This window comes from Malaclemys terrapin, chromosome 7 (genome assembly GCF_027887155.1).
Source record: "Malaclemys terrapin pileata isolate rMalTer1 chromosome 7, rMalTer1.hap1, whole genome shotgun sequence".
In the NCBI taxonomy this organism is placed as follows: Eukaryota; Metazoa; Chordata; order Testudines; family Emydidae; genus Malaclemys; species Malaclemys terrapin.
This window is the reverse complement of record NC_071511.1, coordinates 14,218,142-14,238,411: the sequence shown is the minus strand read 5'-3', so window position 1 is coordinate 14,238,411 and position 20,270 is coordinate 14,218,142. Positions and strand designations below refer to the sequence as shown.

The 20,270-nt window shown below is 40.3% G+C and overlaps 1 protein-coding gene across 7 annotated transcripts in view; it reads right to left on the bottom strand.

The window, feature by feature from the left end:
* Positions 1-20,270, bottom strand: part of LOC128840976 (contactin-4) — a 654,212-nt gene that overhangs the window by 67,110 nt on the left and 566,832 nt on the right. For all 7 annotated transcript variants that reach the window (XM_054035596.1, XM_054035602.1, XM_054035603.1 and 4 more), the window contains one exon: positions 7,454-7,581. In XM_054035596.1, the coding sequence (XP_053891571.1) occupies positions 7,454-7,581 (128 nt within the window). The remainder of the gene's footprint in view (positions 1-7,453; positions 7,582-20,270) is intronic.

The window sequence follows — 20,270 nt, the reverse complement described above, 5'->3', positions numbered from 1 at the left end:
GATGTGGTTTATGTGGGACAATAAAGCCTGTATCAATACTGATTAATACAATACTCTTTGAACTACAAGCCTGAACATATCAAAGGTATTACAATAATCCATGAATTGTCAGATATGGAATCCCTGAAAAGCTCTCAGACAATGGAGGTAAATATTCCTCAGAGGAATTTGCTGAATTTTGCCAAACCACAGGATTTTAAAAACAGCTCATTAAATCAGTGTATCCACAAAGTAACATGCTCACTGGGGGTGGGAGAAAAGAATCCAAACCTGAGCTGCTGGAGAAAGTGGAGGCTGTTAGCAAAGACCTCTATCTCAGTCTATTCCAGGGTGTATATCTTTGCACATTACTCCTGCGTGGAGATAAAGAGCTGAAAACCAAAGCAGCCAATCTGAGATGGATGCAAGCTAGTCTGAGACACAAACAAAAATAAAAGTAAACAACTATTTAAATCTGTTAAGCCATTCACTGCTTTGAATGCTGGCCCAGCGGTAGCTGGAAACCTTCTCCCAAAATGAAACAGGTAAATAATGTAATTAGAACTTGTCCTTGCCCTAGTTGCATGTAAGTACTGGAACCATTGTTATAATCTGCTCTGGAGAGCAGAAAAATCAGTCTACAAAACATACTGACTCTATCCCTACCTACTCTGGTATAGGACACCAGAAAGTGATAAAGCCACTCCCACCAGACTGTTACTTACAAACCCCATAGATTCTCCCTTGTCCTGAACTTCATCTAGCTATTTTCACCAGGGAAAAGGGGTTGCAAATCATTACCATTCGGAATGTGTAGTGTTTTCCATACACTGAGTAGTACAAGGTGCAGTACAGTGAGGAACCTGACCCTATCTCTCCAATGTAATTACAGTTTACGAACCATTAGAGCAATAATACTTGCACCATCGCTATTTCCTGTTAGGATAGTGCAAAGACCTGTGGTGTGAAGCCATATACTAACTTGGCCGAACAATTAAACCAATATCGTTTCAGATTTAGAAGCTGTTTTATATGATACAGAGGGCTATACCAAAGCAGGTAACACTGCACCTGTTTACATAGTTTGAGTGTTAAGAACTGATCTGATCATTCCATTTCTCCAAAGCTACAGAACTAAATCATATTAAGAGGATCATGTATGTCAAAGTAATTTTGCCGCTAACTCATGTAAGTGTTTAGTGTAACTCACAGGCACCAAGATGTACCAGAAGGATTATCTTATTTTGGGAAGGGAGCAGTAGCAAGATCATTTGCATTAATGTCATTATTAGCTTGTGTACACAGCTCCCTCCTGAACCCCTGCGTGCCAGAGAAACTTCATTTGTGTATTAGTCATTGCTATCCGAGTGAGAAGGGAACTGTTGGTAATTAAGCCGTTCTGCAAGCAAATGGTATCCGACTTGTGCACGTAAACAAAACACAAAATAACACATCCGGGAAGATGAAAGAAGCTGGTCCTCCCTTAGCCATTGACAATGCAAGGCTCAGGGGAACCATTCCAGCAGGCTGCGTGCGCCCACTCTGAGAATGTGGAGTTGAAAGAGGCAGAAGACAGGAGTCAGGATTGGCAGTTGCGGTGCGCAGAGGAGGTACCTGGTTGGAAATAAGTTGCTACTGCAGTAACTAAAGAAGTTCCCTTTCCCAGAGTCTCTCTATAGTTAATGTATTCAGCTTTGCTATTAAAATCTGAATTAGTCCTCCAGCAGCTCAGAGCTGCCACTATAAAAAGCCACTTATGTGACTACATTAAAGTACAAATAAGCCAGCATTCGACAGTATATGCCTAACACTGTTTACTCTATTTGTCATGTAAACACTCCAGTACTAAGAGTTTTTATGTCATGGAAGAATTGGAACATTTAGCCTCAGGTACAGCAAAAATGGAAAAATGACTGAAAATTAATATGTATATGCTGCATGTAAACACATCCTGTGTTCTACACATCTCCTAATAATATCTGCTGAATTGTTCCCTATCCATACAGATGCAATCCCTGCTTTTTAATGTAAAGGTCAAACCATACATGCAAGGTTTGCAAGAATTTGGGTCTCAAAGGCCAGGACAGTTTTCACTTAGAACTAACAGAACAAACCAAAAATGTATTCTGATTGGTTTGGAAAACCACTGAAGTTCAGAATTTCTGACAATGGCATGTTAATAAACAGCCCTGTAGGCACCTGTCAGAAAGTTATATTTTTAAGACATCTACTCATGCATAATACGAATATTTATTCATCTCTCTGGTTGTTTGCCAGAGATTATTTTAAGCCTCCCTGGATCTGGTGTAACAGATATTATCCTTCCTCTCCTCCCCCTCCAAATCCTCCGTCCTTGATCACCCTATATGTGACACTATTGGCATCCCTCTTCAAATTCATGAGGGAGGGGGAAAGAGGGCAATAGGATTTAAAAAAGAGAAATGCTTATTGTTAATGGAAGAACACAGAAAGGTTAGAAAAGATGTCTCCTGATGTATGACCTTCACCGTTTTTTAATCAATGACATATGATGAGATCAAAAAGAATAAAAACATATCTTAAGGTCAGAGAACACATCAGCTGATAAATTAGTCCTTTTGTAGACCACAAAATTGAATTAAAATATGGCATTCAGAAATATTTCACCCCAACTATTACATGTGTTACTTAAGGCATAGAAACTCAGATATTTCAATGTAAAAATACAATACTTTACTCAGTCATTTAGAGTTCAGAACAGTTTTATGTGCTTTTATACTTTTTGTGGGCTAGATTTTAAAATTGTGTTCACTGTTAATATCCATGTCTCAGACCTCAGGGTATATTCTCCGCTTCACACATATGTGTAGGTCCTATTAATGTTAATGGGATCAAGTTCCTACTGAGCATTGAAGATGAAAAAATAATACTTGCTAATCTCTTATAACCTCAACACAATGTGAAGTGATACTTAAACCATGTGATCAATAAAGAATGACCAGATGCAATATATACTTTTGCATTAAGTAGCAAACAGGCTGCCTCTAATAATAATAATAAGGAAGAATTCGATAATTCTTAAATTACAAAATTACTACTTTTCAACAGCATCAGCTAAACAAAGTAATATTTTTAAATATTAACCTTTTATGAATGTACAGTCAGGGCCTGATTTGTGGAGGTGCATCTGACTTCAACTGGAGATGTGGGTCTTAGCATTTCTGAAAATCAGACCCTGTAGACCCAGGGTATGGGTCTCATCTTACTTATGCTGGTTTTACATCTGTGTAACCCTCTTCACATCAATAGAGTTAGTTTTGATTTACATCAAGTGAGATCAGAATCAATCCCTAAGGGTTGGCCTGGACACCATCTGGGAGCATGCTTCCCAGTGCAGGCAGACAGACATGTGCTAGCTCTGCTAGCTCATGCTAACAATAGCAGTATGGCCCATTGCAGGTGGCTTGGGCTATCCACCAAGTATGTACTCAGTGGGTTGGGCGGGTTTGAACTTGGGTAGCTAGTCCAAATGACAGCACATGCCGCTGCAGCCACACTGCTAGTTTTAGCATGCTAGCTCGTGTCTGTCTACCCATGCTGAGAGGTATGTGCGCAGCTGCAGTGTAGACATAACTTAGGGGCAAATTCTGCCTCCATTGTAACCCCTCACTAGGGCTGACTAGAATCAAATTTGTCCTCAGACACGGAGCTCTTAATTATTATTATTTAAAACAGTACGTTACAATTCACCCAAAGGTGAGAAAAGTGTGCTTCTATATCTATAGAGGCAGGAGTGCTGAAACAATTTGTATAGTGGGGCTGCTGAGAGCCATTGAACCAAACTGGGAACCCTGTAGATCATGAAAACCAGTTCAAGCCAGGGAGTGTGGTAGCGCCCCCAGCAGCGCTAGTTCCAGCCCCTATGTAGATAGGTTCTAATACCACTCTCATTACCATAGTATCTGGGCACCTTCTAGTATTGAGCAACGTGACTGACATCTGTCATGGATTATTCTCTCATCTGCTCCCCAGGCGGTGAAGCACGTACAGTGGAGTGTCTTGTTTGCTAGGGGTTTTGGTTGTTTTTGATAAATATAAATGTTGCTGTTTATTGTTATGGGTCGAATTAAAACCCCACTGAGACGGATAGGTGTGAAACCACCCTTCAATTAGCATCACTATTAGCATAAGTCCCTGTGTCAGACAAAAGACGTGTGTGAACCCACCCAGGAGCTTTTGGCCAAGTATTGTTTTGGGTGGGGATGTTTGGTGGGAGAGGAGGGGGAAAAGGTATCACACATAAACTGAGACCAGACAAGAACAGAGACAGAAGAGGCAAGAAAGCCAAGCAGGAGCGTGTAAGCACAGTGTGACCATGGACAAAGCTAAGATCTAGTGTGGCACTGTAAACCAAGAAACTGCTCCTTTTGTTCTTGGTTCCTTCTGCATTCAGAGACACAGGACTTTGTACCTTCCTTATAAATAACCAAAACTGCATCAAAGAAAATATCAGATTTCCATCAATTTCTACTTCCAACTGAAACATCTTTAGGGCCCTGAACTTTGACCAGGTGCTTGGTTGAAAAGGGGCAACTTTTTTTTGTTAGAGAAGGCAAAGTCAAAGAAAGGAACCTTGCACTTGGAGCAGAAGCAGTGAGGTTTATGATGGTCCTTTGTTCCTGGAAGAGTTCATTCCATAGTCTTGGACTGGCCCCCAAGAAAATTTCTGTGTCCCACTTGACCTGGCTATGTTTTGGGTAAGCGTTCTTCTCACATACTGCACCTAATGCCTGACAAATGTCTCAAGTCTAGCCCTGGCGCTCTTCTGACTTGAGATTGACAAGCAGGGTTAGTGGTATGGTGGTTTTGAGATGTCCACAAATGAGGGTTCGCACATTGGGATTCACTCATTTGGTGCTTCCATCTTCAAGATCTGAGCCCAGAGTCAATTTCACCGCTGACATAAGTGAGTGCAACTTCCTCATAGTCCATGGAAGGGCCATTGCACCACCCAGTCACATTCCTAGCCTATCTGCTTTCTTCTACTAACATAGCGGGCTAAGAACTGTATCCTTCTGTGTCAACAAGGTCGATTGTTATATTCTGCTGTTTATGTTTTCCATGCAATACTAATGTATTTAAATTAGTACCTTAATTTACAAAGGATTCACAATTAGACTTTTCCCTAAGGAGAGACTATTGAGATCCAAATCTTCAAGGGGCTGAGCACCCTCAGCTGCTACTAAAATCAACAGCAGCAGCGGTCACTCAGGGCGATCTCCTGTGCCTGCTGAAGTCCAAAGCTCCCGCTGACTTCAGTGGTGGGGCACAAAGCCTTCTGCCCCTTACAGGAGGTGCTCAGAACCTCGGGCAAGACTTTTCCTGCTGTCCTGTTCTCAGGAACGTCCAGAATTTCACTCACACTTATTTGTTATGCCTCTGCTTGAGGATAACAGGGATTAATGTTTAAGATGATTCTGGCAACCAGAGTCATCTTAAACACAGACCTACTGCTAACCTTAGGGACTTCCTGTTCAAAGAGACTAATATCTGCTGAGGCACATGCTGTACAAACTGCACAAACTGGAAGTGACTATGTTAAGTCCAATTTATTTCTAAGACGTAATATAGTCCCCCTATAGCCTTAATTTTAAAATAAAAATTGCACAAAGGTACATGTACGAACAAAAAAGAAATATGCATTATGCAGGTGTATTTGCCCAGTGCAGTCTTACTGTAGGGACTGACCCTTCAATTCCTACACATGTACCAGCCTCATCGATGGAAGTTCTACCTGGGAAAGGACTGCTACATTTTCAGATGGTATTGCAGAAGATCCCAAGGGGAGAGAGTCGGGGTAATCAAGCACAAAACACAAAGGGCCAGATCATCAGCTGGTGTTATTCCATGAAGCTCCATTGACTTCACTGGAGCCACATCAATTTACACCAGCTGAAGATTGCCCCAATATGCTTAAAAATGTTTCTAATATAAAGAGAAGCATGTGAAATTAGAGAGAGAGAGAAGATCTAATAATATCATTGGGACAGTTCCTGTCCTCAGACACAAGTGCACACCCAATATTTTAGGGAAGATTTTGCTCCACGAACGTGCTGGTGCTTCATCAAACACACACACACACACACACACACACACACACACACACACACACACACACACACACGTAAAGTGTCATGGGGATCACTGTTTTTCAGGGCCAGCTGTCCTGAGATTCATTGCTTCAACTCGGATTATAAAAAGCACCCATTTAAACTTGCATTAAAAGCATTTTTAAGAAGTCTCTGTATACTATAGAAATAATTGATAGGGAGATCCTCTAAACCAATATTGTCCATCAATGCCAATATATGGGAGAATTAAAACTGACAGCATTAGAGCTCTGTGATTGATTACAAAATAATAAATCAATCTCTCCTGATCTGATTTTCCACAAATAAGAGAGAGATGGAGAGTGTTTATCAGTGTAATAATCTATATGTCTGTTGCCTATAATAATTCATCAGACACGCAACTTCTCATAACAGTGCATAACTTTAAAACATTTGTCACTGTCACCGCATTTAACAGATTTGAACTTTAAATCCTTGGTCAAACATTTTATGTTTACTTTTTAAAAAAAAATTGTTGAGACAGAATTTCTGGGCATACACTTGGGATTCATGGGATGTATAAAGAAGATCACCCAGTGGCAAGAATTATTAAATAGTGTTAAATAACTCACTGATTATATTTTGGAAAATAAAAAGCTGTATTGCAAGGTCAAAAGTTGCATATTATTTTGTAAACCTGCATGTATTAAGAGTTTACCAGGACTTTTAAAAGGATTAGACATCTGCAGATGCATTAGATTAGATAAACATTTTTAAAGGACATAAACTAGCCATTAACTGCCTAGGGTAAAAAAAATTCCTCCATGGATAGTCTGACTTTAATGGATTTTAAGTTAAGCATGTAGTTCAAAAACTTTGCTGGATCAGGGCCACAGTGCACAACTGTTCATAATTAGTCATTAGGGAGGCAACTTCCTCTGAAGGGTCTAGTGCTGGTGACTGTCAGAGGCAGGACAGTGGACTTAATGGACCATTCATCTGATCCAGTGCAGCAATTCTTATGTTCCTATATTTAATTCAGTTGAATCTTATATATATTACAAAACATAGTACCAACTCGCTATAAATATTATTCAAGACATCAAACAGATTTTACTGTTAACATATCTTTGGCCTCAGTGATACTTAACGGCATTAGGTAAGCTTTGATATTTGAGAATCAGCAATCTCTGTATACTCCATAGAGCCTTTCAGCAGAAGGGGATGTTTGGCAACAGCTCCCATTGACTTCACCGGGAGCTGCTGAGATTCAGTACCACTCAGGTTCAGAGAAATTAAAAAGCGTGAAACATGTGTGGCTTCTTCTTTCTCTATTAGAGATTAAGACAGCGATATCAGCGATGTGTAATAAGGGCTGTTGTTACCTTTCACCACCAAACTTCCAGTGCTGCTCGCTGTACCAAAATGGTTTGTTGCTACACAGGAATAACTTCCAGCATCTGCCTTAGTGACATTGACAATTCGGAGGCTTCCATCATCCATAATATTGATTCTGGAAAGACAATCAGGCATGAAGGTTTTTTTTAAGATAGCATAAAATTATTTTGAGTTTGTATCAATTATTTTCATTTTGAACGGTACACAGTCCATTGCCAATTACAGAGGGCCCAATTCATAAATGCTGCATGCGTCATTTACATGAGTTTTCTGTGTCTTTACCTGAGGGCAACTTTAATTTACACAGTAGCAGCATGTGTAGGTTTTATGTGAATCTGCACTTTGATAGTCAGTGCTCACTGGAACAACTCTTGCAACATATGGTGCACATGCTACACCTAAAAATTGAGAGTCAATTACTTAATACTGCAAAACCGAGTTCTTACAAAATTAAACTTGCTTTCTTTGATTTTTCTGTAAGACACTTTGTGGCTTCTAAAATAAGTGTACAAAATTTACCAAATTCAGGGTGCATTTTCTGCTTATTGAACACCTAGCACCTGGATGTTTTAATTGCACTGTCATTCCATGGCATGTCTGACAGCACTGGCCTATACAATCATGGTTTGAGAAGTCCTGTAAACTTTCTCTCCTTTGCAATAGAATTCCTGCAACATGCAGTGTTATACCTTGCTTGCACAGCAGGGGGCAGCTGGATAACTGAATGTTAACATATAGCATGGGGGGAATAGATACTTGGTCCATTCTCTTCTATACATTCTGTTAGATTTAGGCCAGGACTGGCTTTAAGGGCAGGGCTGGCTCCAGGGTTTTTGCTGCCCCAAGTGGCGCAAAAAAAAAAAAAAAAAAAGCCGCGATCGCGATCTGTGGCGGCAATTCGGCGGGAGGTCCTTGGCTCCGAGCCGGAGTGAGGGACCGTCCACCGAATTGCCACCGAATAGTTGGACTTGCTGCCCCTCTCTGGAGTGGTTGCCCCAAGCACCTACTTGGCAAGCTGGTGCCTGGAGCCAGCCCTGTTTAAGGGCTTGTCCATCTTACAGTGTCATTTTACCTTTTTTCTGTGCTAATCATTTTCTTTTTCACTGCTGCATAAGGACACAGAATATCTCCATTCCTACTGTTGTGTACATAAATGGGAGCACCAAAAAGTGCTTAGAATGTTGATCCCTATACCATTAGGGTGGCAGTACGCATGTTTGGGTGCTGTCTGGCTTATATCTAATTCAGCATGCTAAAGCCCAATCACCGATTGTGTGGCAACCCTGCCCACACTTGGCAGTTTCTCACATGCTGTGGGGTTATCACAGCCCAGCTTCCATTAAAGTGATTCACTTTCCCGCTCAGTGCCTTACTTACGCTTCTGTGATAATGCTCATGTATTCCTCCTCGAAGCCTATTTGTGCCGTTAACTCTCCCGACACCCGGCATCCACACTCATGTTATGGAGCTGACATCATATCCATTCAAATATAACCAGCTTTCCATGGGGTGGTAAATCTGTCAAGACCCAGCAAATCCTGGGTTTGGGGGTCCCTGAGAGTTTCACTCTCTCCGAACCCTTTCCAGGGGAAATCTCACACCAACACTATTGATTCTCTTTAGCAACATGTTGCTTTTCCCTTTCTCTGTTTGTTCAGATACTTCTGAAATATTCTCCACTTTGTGAGCCAATAGAATTTAAGAGGAATTCTCAGAGCTGAATTAACTTTTTCCTTGTACAACATATGATCATAGAATCAAGGAAACGTAGGGCTGGAAGGGACCTCAAGAGGTCATCTAGTCCAGCCCCCTGTGCTGAGGCAAGAACAAGTAAACCTAGATTACCCCTGACAGGTATTTCTTTAACCTGTTCTTAAAGAAGGATGGGGATTCCATATTTTCCCTTGGAAGATTAAATATCCTTATAGTTAGAAAGTTTTTTCTAATATCCAACCCAAATTTCCCTTGCTGCAAACTAAGCCAGTTATGTCTTGTCCTATCTTCAAGAGAGATGGAGAACAACTGATCACTATCCTCTTTATTTGAAGACTTAATTCCTTCCTCAATTTTCTTTTTTCAAAACATACCCATTAAAAAAAAAAATCTGTCCTTACAGGTCAACTTTTCTAAACCTTTTATCATTTTTGTTGCTTTTCTCTGGACTCTCCAATTTGTCCACATCTTTCTTAAAGTGTGGCAGCCCAAATTAGATAATACTCCAGCTGAGGCCTCACCAGTGCTGAGTAGAGTGGGGCAATTACCTCTCATGTTTTAGATACAATACTCCTGTTAATACACCCCAGAATGACATTAGCCTTTTTATTGACTGCATCACATTTTTGACTCATGTTCAATTTGTGATCCACTATAACCCCCAGTGCATGGAGTACCAGAGACATTTTCTGGAGGAAGACTGAGAAGTTGGCATTGGAGGAGCTGAATGTACGCCAGCAAAAAGTAGATATTAAAAGTAAGGAAAAGAACAGAGCTGCACATGTTCAAGGAAAAGGACAGTTGTGTTCAAAAGCAGCAGAAAAGTCCTGTAATGTATTTTTAACTATAATCCACCATTTCCGTCATCATCAAACCTTCTGTCATGTCATCTACAAATGTGAGTTTCTTGCCATTTATCATGTGTGCATATTCACCTGGCCCCTTCCCAGGTGAAATATTGGGAAATATTTCTTCCACGGGGCTCAAGATGAGGTCAAAGCACATCTGTCTGAGCCATTTACGGAACCTTCTCAGGCGCATGCAGAGTTGGATGTGACAGCTACCAACAATCACTGTTCTGACCAAGGAGATGTTTCAGTCGCAAGAGCCAGTGCTAGTCCAGCCCTTGTGCCACTTGTGTGCTCTGTCAACGTGCACAATGAGGAGACAGACACCGCCTGACATGTCCACTGTCAATGCATGGAGCTGGCTAACACAGCAGCAGAGATTCTGAGCTTGCTGCACAATGGTAGCTGTGCCATCACGTGGAGGCTAGAAAGCAGGCTATGGGTAGTCTAAGTGGTACTTGGCAGGCAGGGGCGGCTCCAGGCACCAGTGCAGTGCCTGGGGTGGCAAGCCGCGGGGGTGGCCTGTCAGTTGCTGTGAGGGCGGCAGGCAGGCGGCTTTCGGCGACGTGACTGTGGGAGGTCCGCCAGTCCCGTGGATTCGGCAGCAATTCGGCGGCAGGGACGCCGATAGCGCGGCACCGGTGGACCTCCCGCAGGCATGCTGTCGAATCCACGTGACCAGCGGACCGTCCACAGGTGCGCCGCCAAAAGCCACCTGCCTGCCGTGCTTGGGGCAGCAAAAAACACAGAGCCGCCCCTGTTGAGAGAATACATTGCGTGTATTTCATTAGTGTGTGCAGTTTGAATAGCTTAGGGATTTGCATCAGGTCATTGCAGTCAGCTTTAATATTTTTACTTCGTTGCAGAAATCTAGTGCCCCATATTAGATTCTGTGCTACCTCCCCAATAATTAGAGGAGACTGTTATGTTTTTACTTGTCTTTACCCGTAGACTGCCACATATCAATGTACGTGTGACGTGAACTGTATATTGGAACATAGAGATTGCCCTACTGGAGCAGACCAATGGTCCATCTTGTGCAGTATCCTAAATCCAGCAGAGGCCAGCACCAGCTGTTTCAAAGGAAACTGTTGGTGCTATTATTCACGACAAGTCTTAAGAACAGACCTAAAAGCATTTTTCTGAAAGCTGAAGATGCCCTGGACATGCATTAAAAATTCAAATTGACATAAACAACAAATGCAAGAACAAAAAATATTCCCCAGCCCCCAAAAGAGAATCCCGCCCACCCTCTCCATCCACAGCATACATTCCCCCTACCCCCAACCTAAGCCAGCCCTCAGCACCCCTGCTCTACACAAAAGCCCAAGAAAGGTGATAATTTTATATTTTATTTTTGGTTTTCAGAACTTAAAGAAAGGGACGAAAGGAACATTATTAAAAAAATCACATTTTTGAAACCAAAAAGGGAAAATTATTGTGTATTTTAATTAATTTTTTTAGAATTAAAAAAAAATGTTTGGGAAAAAAAAAAACCCTTGTGTGTCAGTGTTTACTGTTTCACTTTGTCAGCAGAAGCCAAAGCTGTACAGACAGGAGAATGAAGCTCTTGGGTCTGCTGGAAAAGGCGTCTGGGGGCAACATGAAATGAGACCGTGGCTGAAAAGAGCCCAGTGTGGCTCAGGGGAAGAACAGATGGAGCAAATTTATTTAAAAGGTGATTATTTGATTTTAAAAAGGCATGAGGCAAGTTCCAGGGTGAACAAGAGAGTCTGATGGGACCCCTTTATGTGCAGAATTCAGGAGACAGTGCTGCCTAGTCCATAGCGCACAAACAGTATGTCAGGAAACCTGGTTTTTCCTCCTAGCTTTGCTACTGACCTGCCTTGTTACAGTTGGTAAGTCAATTACCCTCTCAGTATCTGTTTCCCCATATGTATGTTGGAAAACCCTTTGAGGTCTGTGGATGAAAAGTACTAGATAAGTGCTATTAAGTACTGGCACAATGCTCCTAAGGAGATGGATCATAGATCTTTATTTCGCGTAGAGCTAGTTGGAAGCTATTTATCAGATAATGTATTTCATGAATAATGCATTTTAATTTTATCCACTGTTCAAATGGCTCTAATTTTGAGTTTTGTCTAATTCCCTCTCTCTCTAGCTTCCAAATGCTACCCTTTCTCTTTTTGTATGAACTTCCTTCACAGCATAAATTTAGTTTGCTGATCACTTGAAAAGAATTTTGGATTTCAGCTTCCAAAGAAGTGACCTTTGGATGATGCCAGTGAGTCTAATATCAGCTTTGTGCACACTTCAAGGGGGTAAGGGGGAGGGTTAGTGCTGCTTTACTGAATGAGGATCTATGTCACTTCTGTTTCCAATTTTGAGGTTCATGTGGGTGGTTCTCAAAATTGACAGGTGGGTGTCTCTTAATGATGATATGAGATTGCCAGCAGTCCACTAAGTACCTACATAAACCTCTCTACCTGCATTCTAATAACTGTGAATACACCCTTCTTAATTCTAAAACCACACTCCAGTAAGTAATCCCTCTTACTTTCATGCTAAGGATTTACGTTAAAACTGACAAATACCTATAAAAAGAACAGGAGTACTTGTGGCACCTTAGAGACTAACAAATTTATTAGAGCATAAGCTTTTGTGGACTACAGCCCACTTCTTCGGATGCATATATATATCCGAAGAAGTGGGCTGTAGTCCACGAAAGCTTATGCTCTAATAAATTTGTTAGTCTCTAAGGTGCCACAAGTACTCCTGTTCTTTTTGCGGATACAGACTAACACGGCTGCTACTCTGAAACAAATACCTATGTAAGACAAATGTATTTTTTAAAATAAATCAGATATTTAAGCTTACTGTTTAAATTGTGACTCATTGATTAAGTGGGCATCATGGTCCATCTTACTGAAAGTACTCTTCTAACCTGTACATTTTGCCCCTTAATATGAAGCTCACATGGTAGAAGTTAACAGGAACAATTTTTTCAGCACTTTAAAATTTGCTAGAGAGAGTTCAAAAAGTAGGAATGACTTCCACTGCTTCACAAGTTTTCTTTGTAGATGTAGCCACATTAAAACAAGGGGAAAGGCTCATTGTAGGCCATTGAAGGCTCTCTAACTGCTAATTGGGTTGAAAGAAAACAGGTCTTCATCAACCACTTTCAGCAGTTTGGTTAAAGATGTTCTTTCATGATGAGAAGTTCAAATTAAATGAAGCTTTGCTCAGCATACTTTTTGTTCTAAAATATACCCACCAACACATTTTCTAATTAGTTGCAAGGAACGATGTTAACTAAAGCAACATTTTCCATAAATGCATGTATTACTTTAGTGGAGAATCAAATGTCAATTGCTGAGTACGTTTTTTTTCAAATTAAATAGTCCTTTAAAACTGCTTCAAACTTGAAAATAAGAAAAAAACAGTACTTTTCCCTGGAGAGTGTGTTAACAGTACTACCATTTGCAATTCATTTACAATTATAGGTGTCTGGCCACATGGTTAGAAAATGTAAAAAGTTTCCACAAACTTTTGCCTTGTTTATTGCAACTCAATGCAAATGATTTTTCAGTCTCTGTCGATCATTATTATTTATATAGAGCCATACAAGCACTGTATTATCTAAATATTATTCTGTAATAGACTTCCATTGACTTCAATAGGCTCTGGATTAGGCCCCTAAGAGTTACTGTTATCCTAAAGATCCACAAGGGACAGATTAAGGCTATTGCCTGTTGAGTCTGGATAGATATAGAAATATCTATCCAGACTCAACAGGCAATAATCACTTTGCTGACATCAAGCAAGTCTAATGCTATTGAAACCACCAGGCTCACCATAACTTCACCTCTTGGAAAGGCCTGCCAGACTTATCTTTTTCACCATTCTTCATTTCACGTTCTTCTCCTATTCTTTTCTCCCATCATCTCCAAAGTGCTAAGCAGGTATTTATGAAACGTGTAATTCCCCACAGCATCTAAAGTCAGCAGAAGCCAGATCTTTAAGAAGAATGAATTTAAGAAGAATACTTCAGCAGCAGCATGGCAACCTGGCAGCAGTGATATTGGACAGCTGAGTGGCAAAAGCTGAAGTTTTATTTGTATACTGAGCAAAAGTTTTTAGGCAAAGCCAAAACATACATGAAGATGCTATGTAGGCTCAGAATAATAAAGAATCTTTAAAATGGATCCATTACCCTTCAAATCAAAGAGATCTTTTTTATTGACTTCAGTGGGCTTTGGATCTGGCACATAGCGCTTAAATATAACATTTTGGATATTACAACATGCTGTAGGATTATACATCGGACTTTCCGCTTGCATGGCTAGTTATTTACATCCATAAGAGAGCACTGAACTGGAAAGTGTCTGCCACTTGCAATTCTATAGAGTGTCCATGAAACTCTGAATCTTTAAGGTAGCTATTAGAATGGTATCTTACGTTGAGCAGGATCAAGAGTATTAGAAAGTCTGTCTCTATATAACTGCTAATATGGGTGGCGGGTGAACGCGTCCATGGAGGATGCTAGCCCTCGGGCTCCTCCCCCTTTGCCCGAGGTCCCTATCCTCCCCTTCCATTCCCCATTTCCTGCGCTGGAGCCTGGAGCACCCACAAGCCCTGGAGTTCCCTATTAATTCCCATTAATCCTGATAACATTAGATAAGAACTGAAAATATATATCTGCTTCTACTCTTGCATAGGCTAGTGAAACTGACCGACCTGTAGGCTGCCTTTTAATCACTGACAATATCATAGAAAAGTCAAAGAAGATAAAAGTATTAAGGTGGAAAAATAAAGAAGAGACAAATACTTCAGCACCCCTTTATAAAGACAGGACATCTTATCTGCAACATATTACATTATCTGTAACGTACAGAAGCTGCTGGTCTTGGCTGTCAACTTCAGACCCATTGAGAGTAGGAACATATCTGGACTTATGAGATAAATTGAATTTCTGTTTCTTAAAATGAGGCTTTGGGTTCTAACCATTGAAGAGTTGACCTTGTTCTTCATGTAAATCAAAACCAGTCTGGGGAGATGGTAAAAATGCTGATTTTTCTTCCCCTGCAGCAGCAGCAAATGACAAAAGCAGCACACTTCCTGTCACCCTAAGGAAGAGGTTTATCCCAAAACTGATACATACACAGTTTTCATGACAGCGCCTCATTGATGCTGTAGAGCCCATGTGATAGAGAATGCCCTTAACTGTCTTTGAAGCAAGAGGAGAAAATGTCTTAAGGCATTTGTTCATTTGGCTGGCATGGACCTTGGAAATAACACACAAAGGAGAATTACAGGTCAAAGCCTCTCTTATGAAAGAAAAATGTAAATCTTGAAAGCAGAATTTTGAGTAGGAGTTATATTTCTCAATGAGTAACAAATTTAGGACCAGATTCTGCCCCACTGAAGTCCATGAGAGTTTTTATCATTGACTTTATGGAAACAGGATCAGGCTATATAAATGGGTAGCCTGCCTCCTCACCACCAGGGGTGGCTCTCTGGCATCATTTGTCTGATGACCCAAAGTTACACAGGAAAAGGATCTCCTGAACTCATCACGAACCTGGATATCAATGATAACCCCTTACCAAACCTCAGAGGAAATCTGACAGATCTTTTGTGTGTCTGAAGATACGCATTTCGACCAAAACATGCCATTGATCCGTTCTTCAGTTTCAAACGCCTATTTCAATCTGGTATTCACTTAGAAATCCCAAACCTTGCATTATTTACTGTAAAAACCTGTCCCAAGCAGCATGTTCAATTAAAAAAAATCTATAAGGGATCCAAGCACTAAATCTAACATCTTTGCTGGCCAGGGATTGACAGCATCATCCCTACCTTGCAACGATCAGGGAGAAAGATGCCCTTGTACATGTGCATGTAGGTGCTCTGCTGGCAGGCAAAATCCTAATATATTTCATTTTGATTTATTTACTAACCTGCAAAGTACATGCGACTGCATCGATGTTTGAAAAATTAGATTTGAGCCAGAGTGATGATATTGCAGGTATTTATGTTTATACAATTCTCAACATGCCTCTTTTTACTGCTCTGGGATATGAATGGGTCGGGGGATAGGATGAGGGGGGTGGAGAAGGCAGTACATATGGTGGGCTAAGTGTGCAACATTAACATTTTTACCTTCCATAAAAAAGTGATATGGACACAGGCTATAGGACTTTTGGGCTATCAGTATTGACTTGTAGGATGGTTTCTTTAGAGCAAACTATTCACAATTATATGGTGGCTTTTCTCCAAATTGGGCATATTAGGTCTTCTGCAATGAAATCAGTTATGTTGCTGCTTATGTGATAATATTAGTACTGAGATTTATGAATTACAAGCAGATCTTTACTTGCTTTGGCTGTTGATTAAACAGATAAATCAGAAATATATCATGCTTAGCCAAGTGAATGTTTTAAATTTTAGTTCCCCAAGAAACAATTTTTAGGATGTCTGATCCTTTTTTTATTACGAGGAGAAAAGATGTCTTAGAGCAAGAATTTAAATGAATGTCAGCTGGAAGAAACACACACTGAGTGCAATTTCAGATAAAACTACCATTGATCCCTTCATGTACAGCCTTTGTGGCAGTGGTTGACACGGCTATTGAAAAGAGACTGTGGTGACAGAGTTCTTCTAAAAGGCAATCTGTCTTCTCTGGGAAGATTTAGGTTAAATGCACCTGTGTTTCAGCCTGTATGATAAATGGCTCACTGGCCATCCTCTGAACCTTATGGGAGAAAAAAAGAAGCACTGATCAGACAGACCACACTGTATTCCTAGCAATTTATTTGTTCAGCCTCTAGCCACAATTCTACAGACAGAATCAGGCCCTAAAGCATTTTCAGAGCTTATTTAACCTAATGCAGACCCAATCCTGCCATGAATTCAATGGCAGGGTGAGGGTGTTGAGCACCCGAGGTGCTCAGCATCTCCTCTTAGGAGTTGTCGAAGTTTGTTACCTTGTCGAAGTTTGTTATCCTTTTCTATTTCTTGCCATTGAACTAAGCAGAAGGTTGAGATTATTAAAGTGATCCCATAACACAAGTATTAGCCATTAATCTATTTCAGTAAAATAAGCAAAATGCTTACAGGGCAGATTGTGAATCCCTCACTCACGATGATGAGTAATGACTCACAAATGTGTTGCTACTGAACTCAGTGAGATTGTGAGTGACTGCTCAACATATTGTGAAAGGGGTTGGTTCAGAATATGACCCACATACTGTAAAACGCTTTGGAACAGGGATCTTGTCTTCTTACTTGAGTGTAAAGGTCCTAGCACCCTGCATTCTATATAAATAAACAAGCAACAATGATCAACTATTGCATTTAAGCCCATTCTTTACCACGGTTGTGAAATTAATCACTAACAAAGTGAAGGCAGAGTTTTGCCCTAATGGCCCAGTCTAGATCCCAATTTACCTCAGTTCCATTTACTTTTATGGAAACTGAATCACACCCTAAATCAATGGAAGTTTAAAGTGCTCACCATCTCACAGGCAGTGATCACCATCTCTCAGATCAGATCCTACCAAGTGGCAGATAAGACATTGATGCAAAACTGTATATTGCAGAACAGGGGTCAAAAATTGTCACCACAGTATAGTTCTCCACCCAAAACAAACAAACAAATACCTCAAGCAAGGTTTTTACCCCATAAAGGGACAAATGCTAGAGACTCCATGAATTCCACTAAAAACTTCACTATTGCTACTGGTTTTACATGGAAGAGGGCTCAGACACCGATGGCAATATAAAAACCTAAGATAGGGAAAGCATGGGAAGAAAATATTCTTATAGACTGGTCTGATCAAATCATTCTGATGGGATGATTGGGTACCATATGATATTTCTGTCCATTTTAAAATCTGTGGTATGGGGAAAATCCATGCTACTACAGTTGTGGGAGTGACTGAGCACTGCTTGAAGATCCTAATAATCATTAACTGAGAAACAGAAATGAGGGACCTGAACAATATTCACAGTTATGTAATCCAGTCATTACATTAGATAGGACCACAGGGAAGACAGGCAGTTTTTGTTACCACTGCATTAGAATGTATTTTAATTTCATTATCAAACTAAACTCAGAATTGAATGAAAAACTAGGCAATAGATGGCTAAGTCCTGCATTGTGCACACACAATTGCTTCCCTTATTAGTTTTGCTTTAGTTAAGCAGATAGTTACCTCAACACATACTTCCCTATACATAGTATGGGAAATATTCAGGGATTACTGCAAATACTAAGGTAATGTTATTTAGGGACTGATCAAAAACCATTTAAGTCACTGGTAATTTTTCCATTGATTTCAGTGGGCACTGGATGTTGCATTTACTTGTCTATGATAATTGACAGGTCTTTTAGTTTCAGAATAGCAGGTCTTTTAGTAGTGACCATTGTAACTAAATCTCAGGAAAGATTTACATTTGCTAAAAAAAAAAAAAAAATTAGGTAAAATGCTGACCCTATCGAGGTCAACAGAAAAACAGCCATTGACTTCAGTGGGGTCAGGATTTCACTTCTCATCTGAGTCTGATAGATGCAAAAAAAGTATGTGCTTTTCCCTTAGGGAATTACCTGTATTGTTGTTCGCAGTGAAATGGATATCTGCTATTTTGTAAACAGAAGACAAACCAACCATCATGTGAAAAATCCAAGGTTTAACTGGTCATCTCTTATCATCTCCTTCCCAGGTGACAGTTATTTTTTGTACTGTAGAATCTCAGACCCTGATGGGCAACCAATCTGGAAAGAGCTGTGAAATCACCCAAGTAATTGGCTATAATGACTAATTAAATCAGTTGACAGGATATTTTGCTAAAGAGTTGCATTTTCTGGAAAATTTAAATATTCCGGAATGACAAAGGCCTTTCCATAATTCTAAGGAGATGATGATAATGAAGAGCTTTTTATATTCCCAATAACCGAAAAGCACACATGAAATCAGGGAGAGTACTCTGTGAAATCATTGGGAGTATTCACCTGTAACTTTTCTCAGGTTCAAGTTACAAACCATGCTAAAGTATTCTGTAATAGTGGCTTAACCATTTGTTATTTTCATTGTAAAAAAACATAAGAGGCCAGGTGTAAATTGATGTAGTTTGTCTATGACGCTATGCTGATTTATCCCTCTCGGTAAAAATGTTTTCTTTTCCTTTTAGAATAATACTTCCAATTCTTCTTAACAGTAACCTGGAAAAATTACAGCTTATATCTTCCTCAGTCTTAACTATACTATCTTTACTGACAATAGTATAATTGAAGTGGAAATAAGTTCCTAAATCGCAATTCACTTCATTGAAGGAAGTCCATTTTGTGTTCTGGAGGAGATAAGTATCAGGAATTAGCTATGAACTGATTATATTAAAAAAGCCTGATTGCCTATTTTTTAAATGCAATAGGGTAAATGCAGCCCTATGTGATTGTTAATTAGAAAGACCTCCTGGAAGTTTCATTTTATTTTAACTTTGGTTTCCTTCTGTGGTCTCAGAGCACTCCCAAAGCCAGCTCCACTGAATCATGCAGGATTCAGTTTACCTCAGAGTTTTCTAACCAATTTACCACCTACATAACTGAATCGATGTTCCAGGTGATTGTAATTCACAAGTACAAACTGTACAAAACACTCTTCCTCAATATGTTGCCAAATGCAGCTTCCCCCATAAAGCATGACATTTCTTGTTTTGCTGCGAAAGCTAATATTAGTCAAAATAAAATTTCAAATTTAGATTCCCCTCCCCACTGAAAATGCCCTTGGTTCAGGGTGAAAGACACCCCTCATTGTCACTCAGATGCATCAGGGAATTGGTCTAATTTTACAAAATAGTTTAAAAAAGTCCTTCACCTCATAGAAGTTTTTCCATTGGGAGGGACCAGGCCAGAAGCCACAGATCCCCAGAGAATCACACAGATCGCACTAGAGATACAAGGTGCACAAATTCACACACCCCCACCCCCAGAGACTTCCACAGTGCTGAGTACCCACAAGTACAGCTTGGAGTCATATTAACTTCCTCTGTTTGTCTCTCAGCTGCCCTGACTGACCTCTTTCCAACCCCATCAGTTCCCCAGATACCCCAGTCACCACAAAACACATTTTAAATGGGGAGGAGGAGCTACAGTTGCTACTTTAGCTTTTAGCAGGAGCAGGGGACAGGCCATGGTTTGGGGAGAAGGGCTCACACATATCACACTGTTACTATATAAGCCCAATAACCTCAGGATTTATACAGGTGAAGTGAATTCCACACA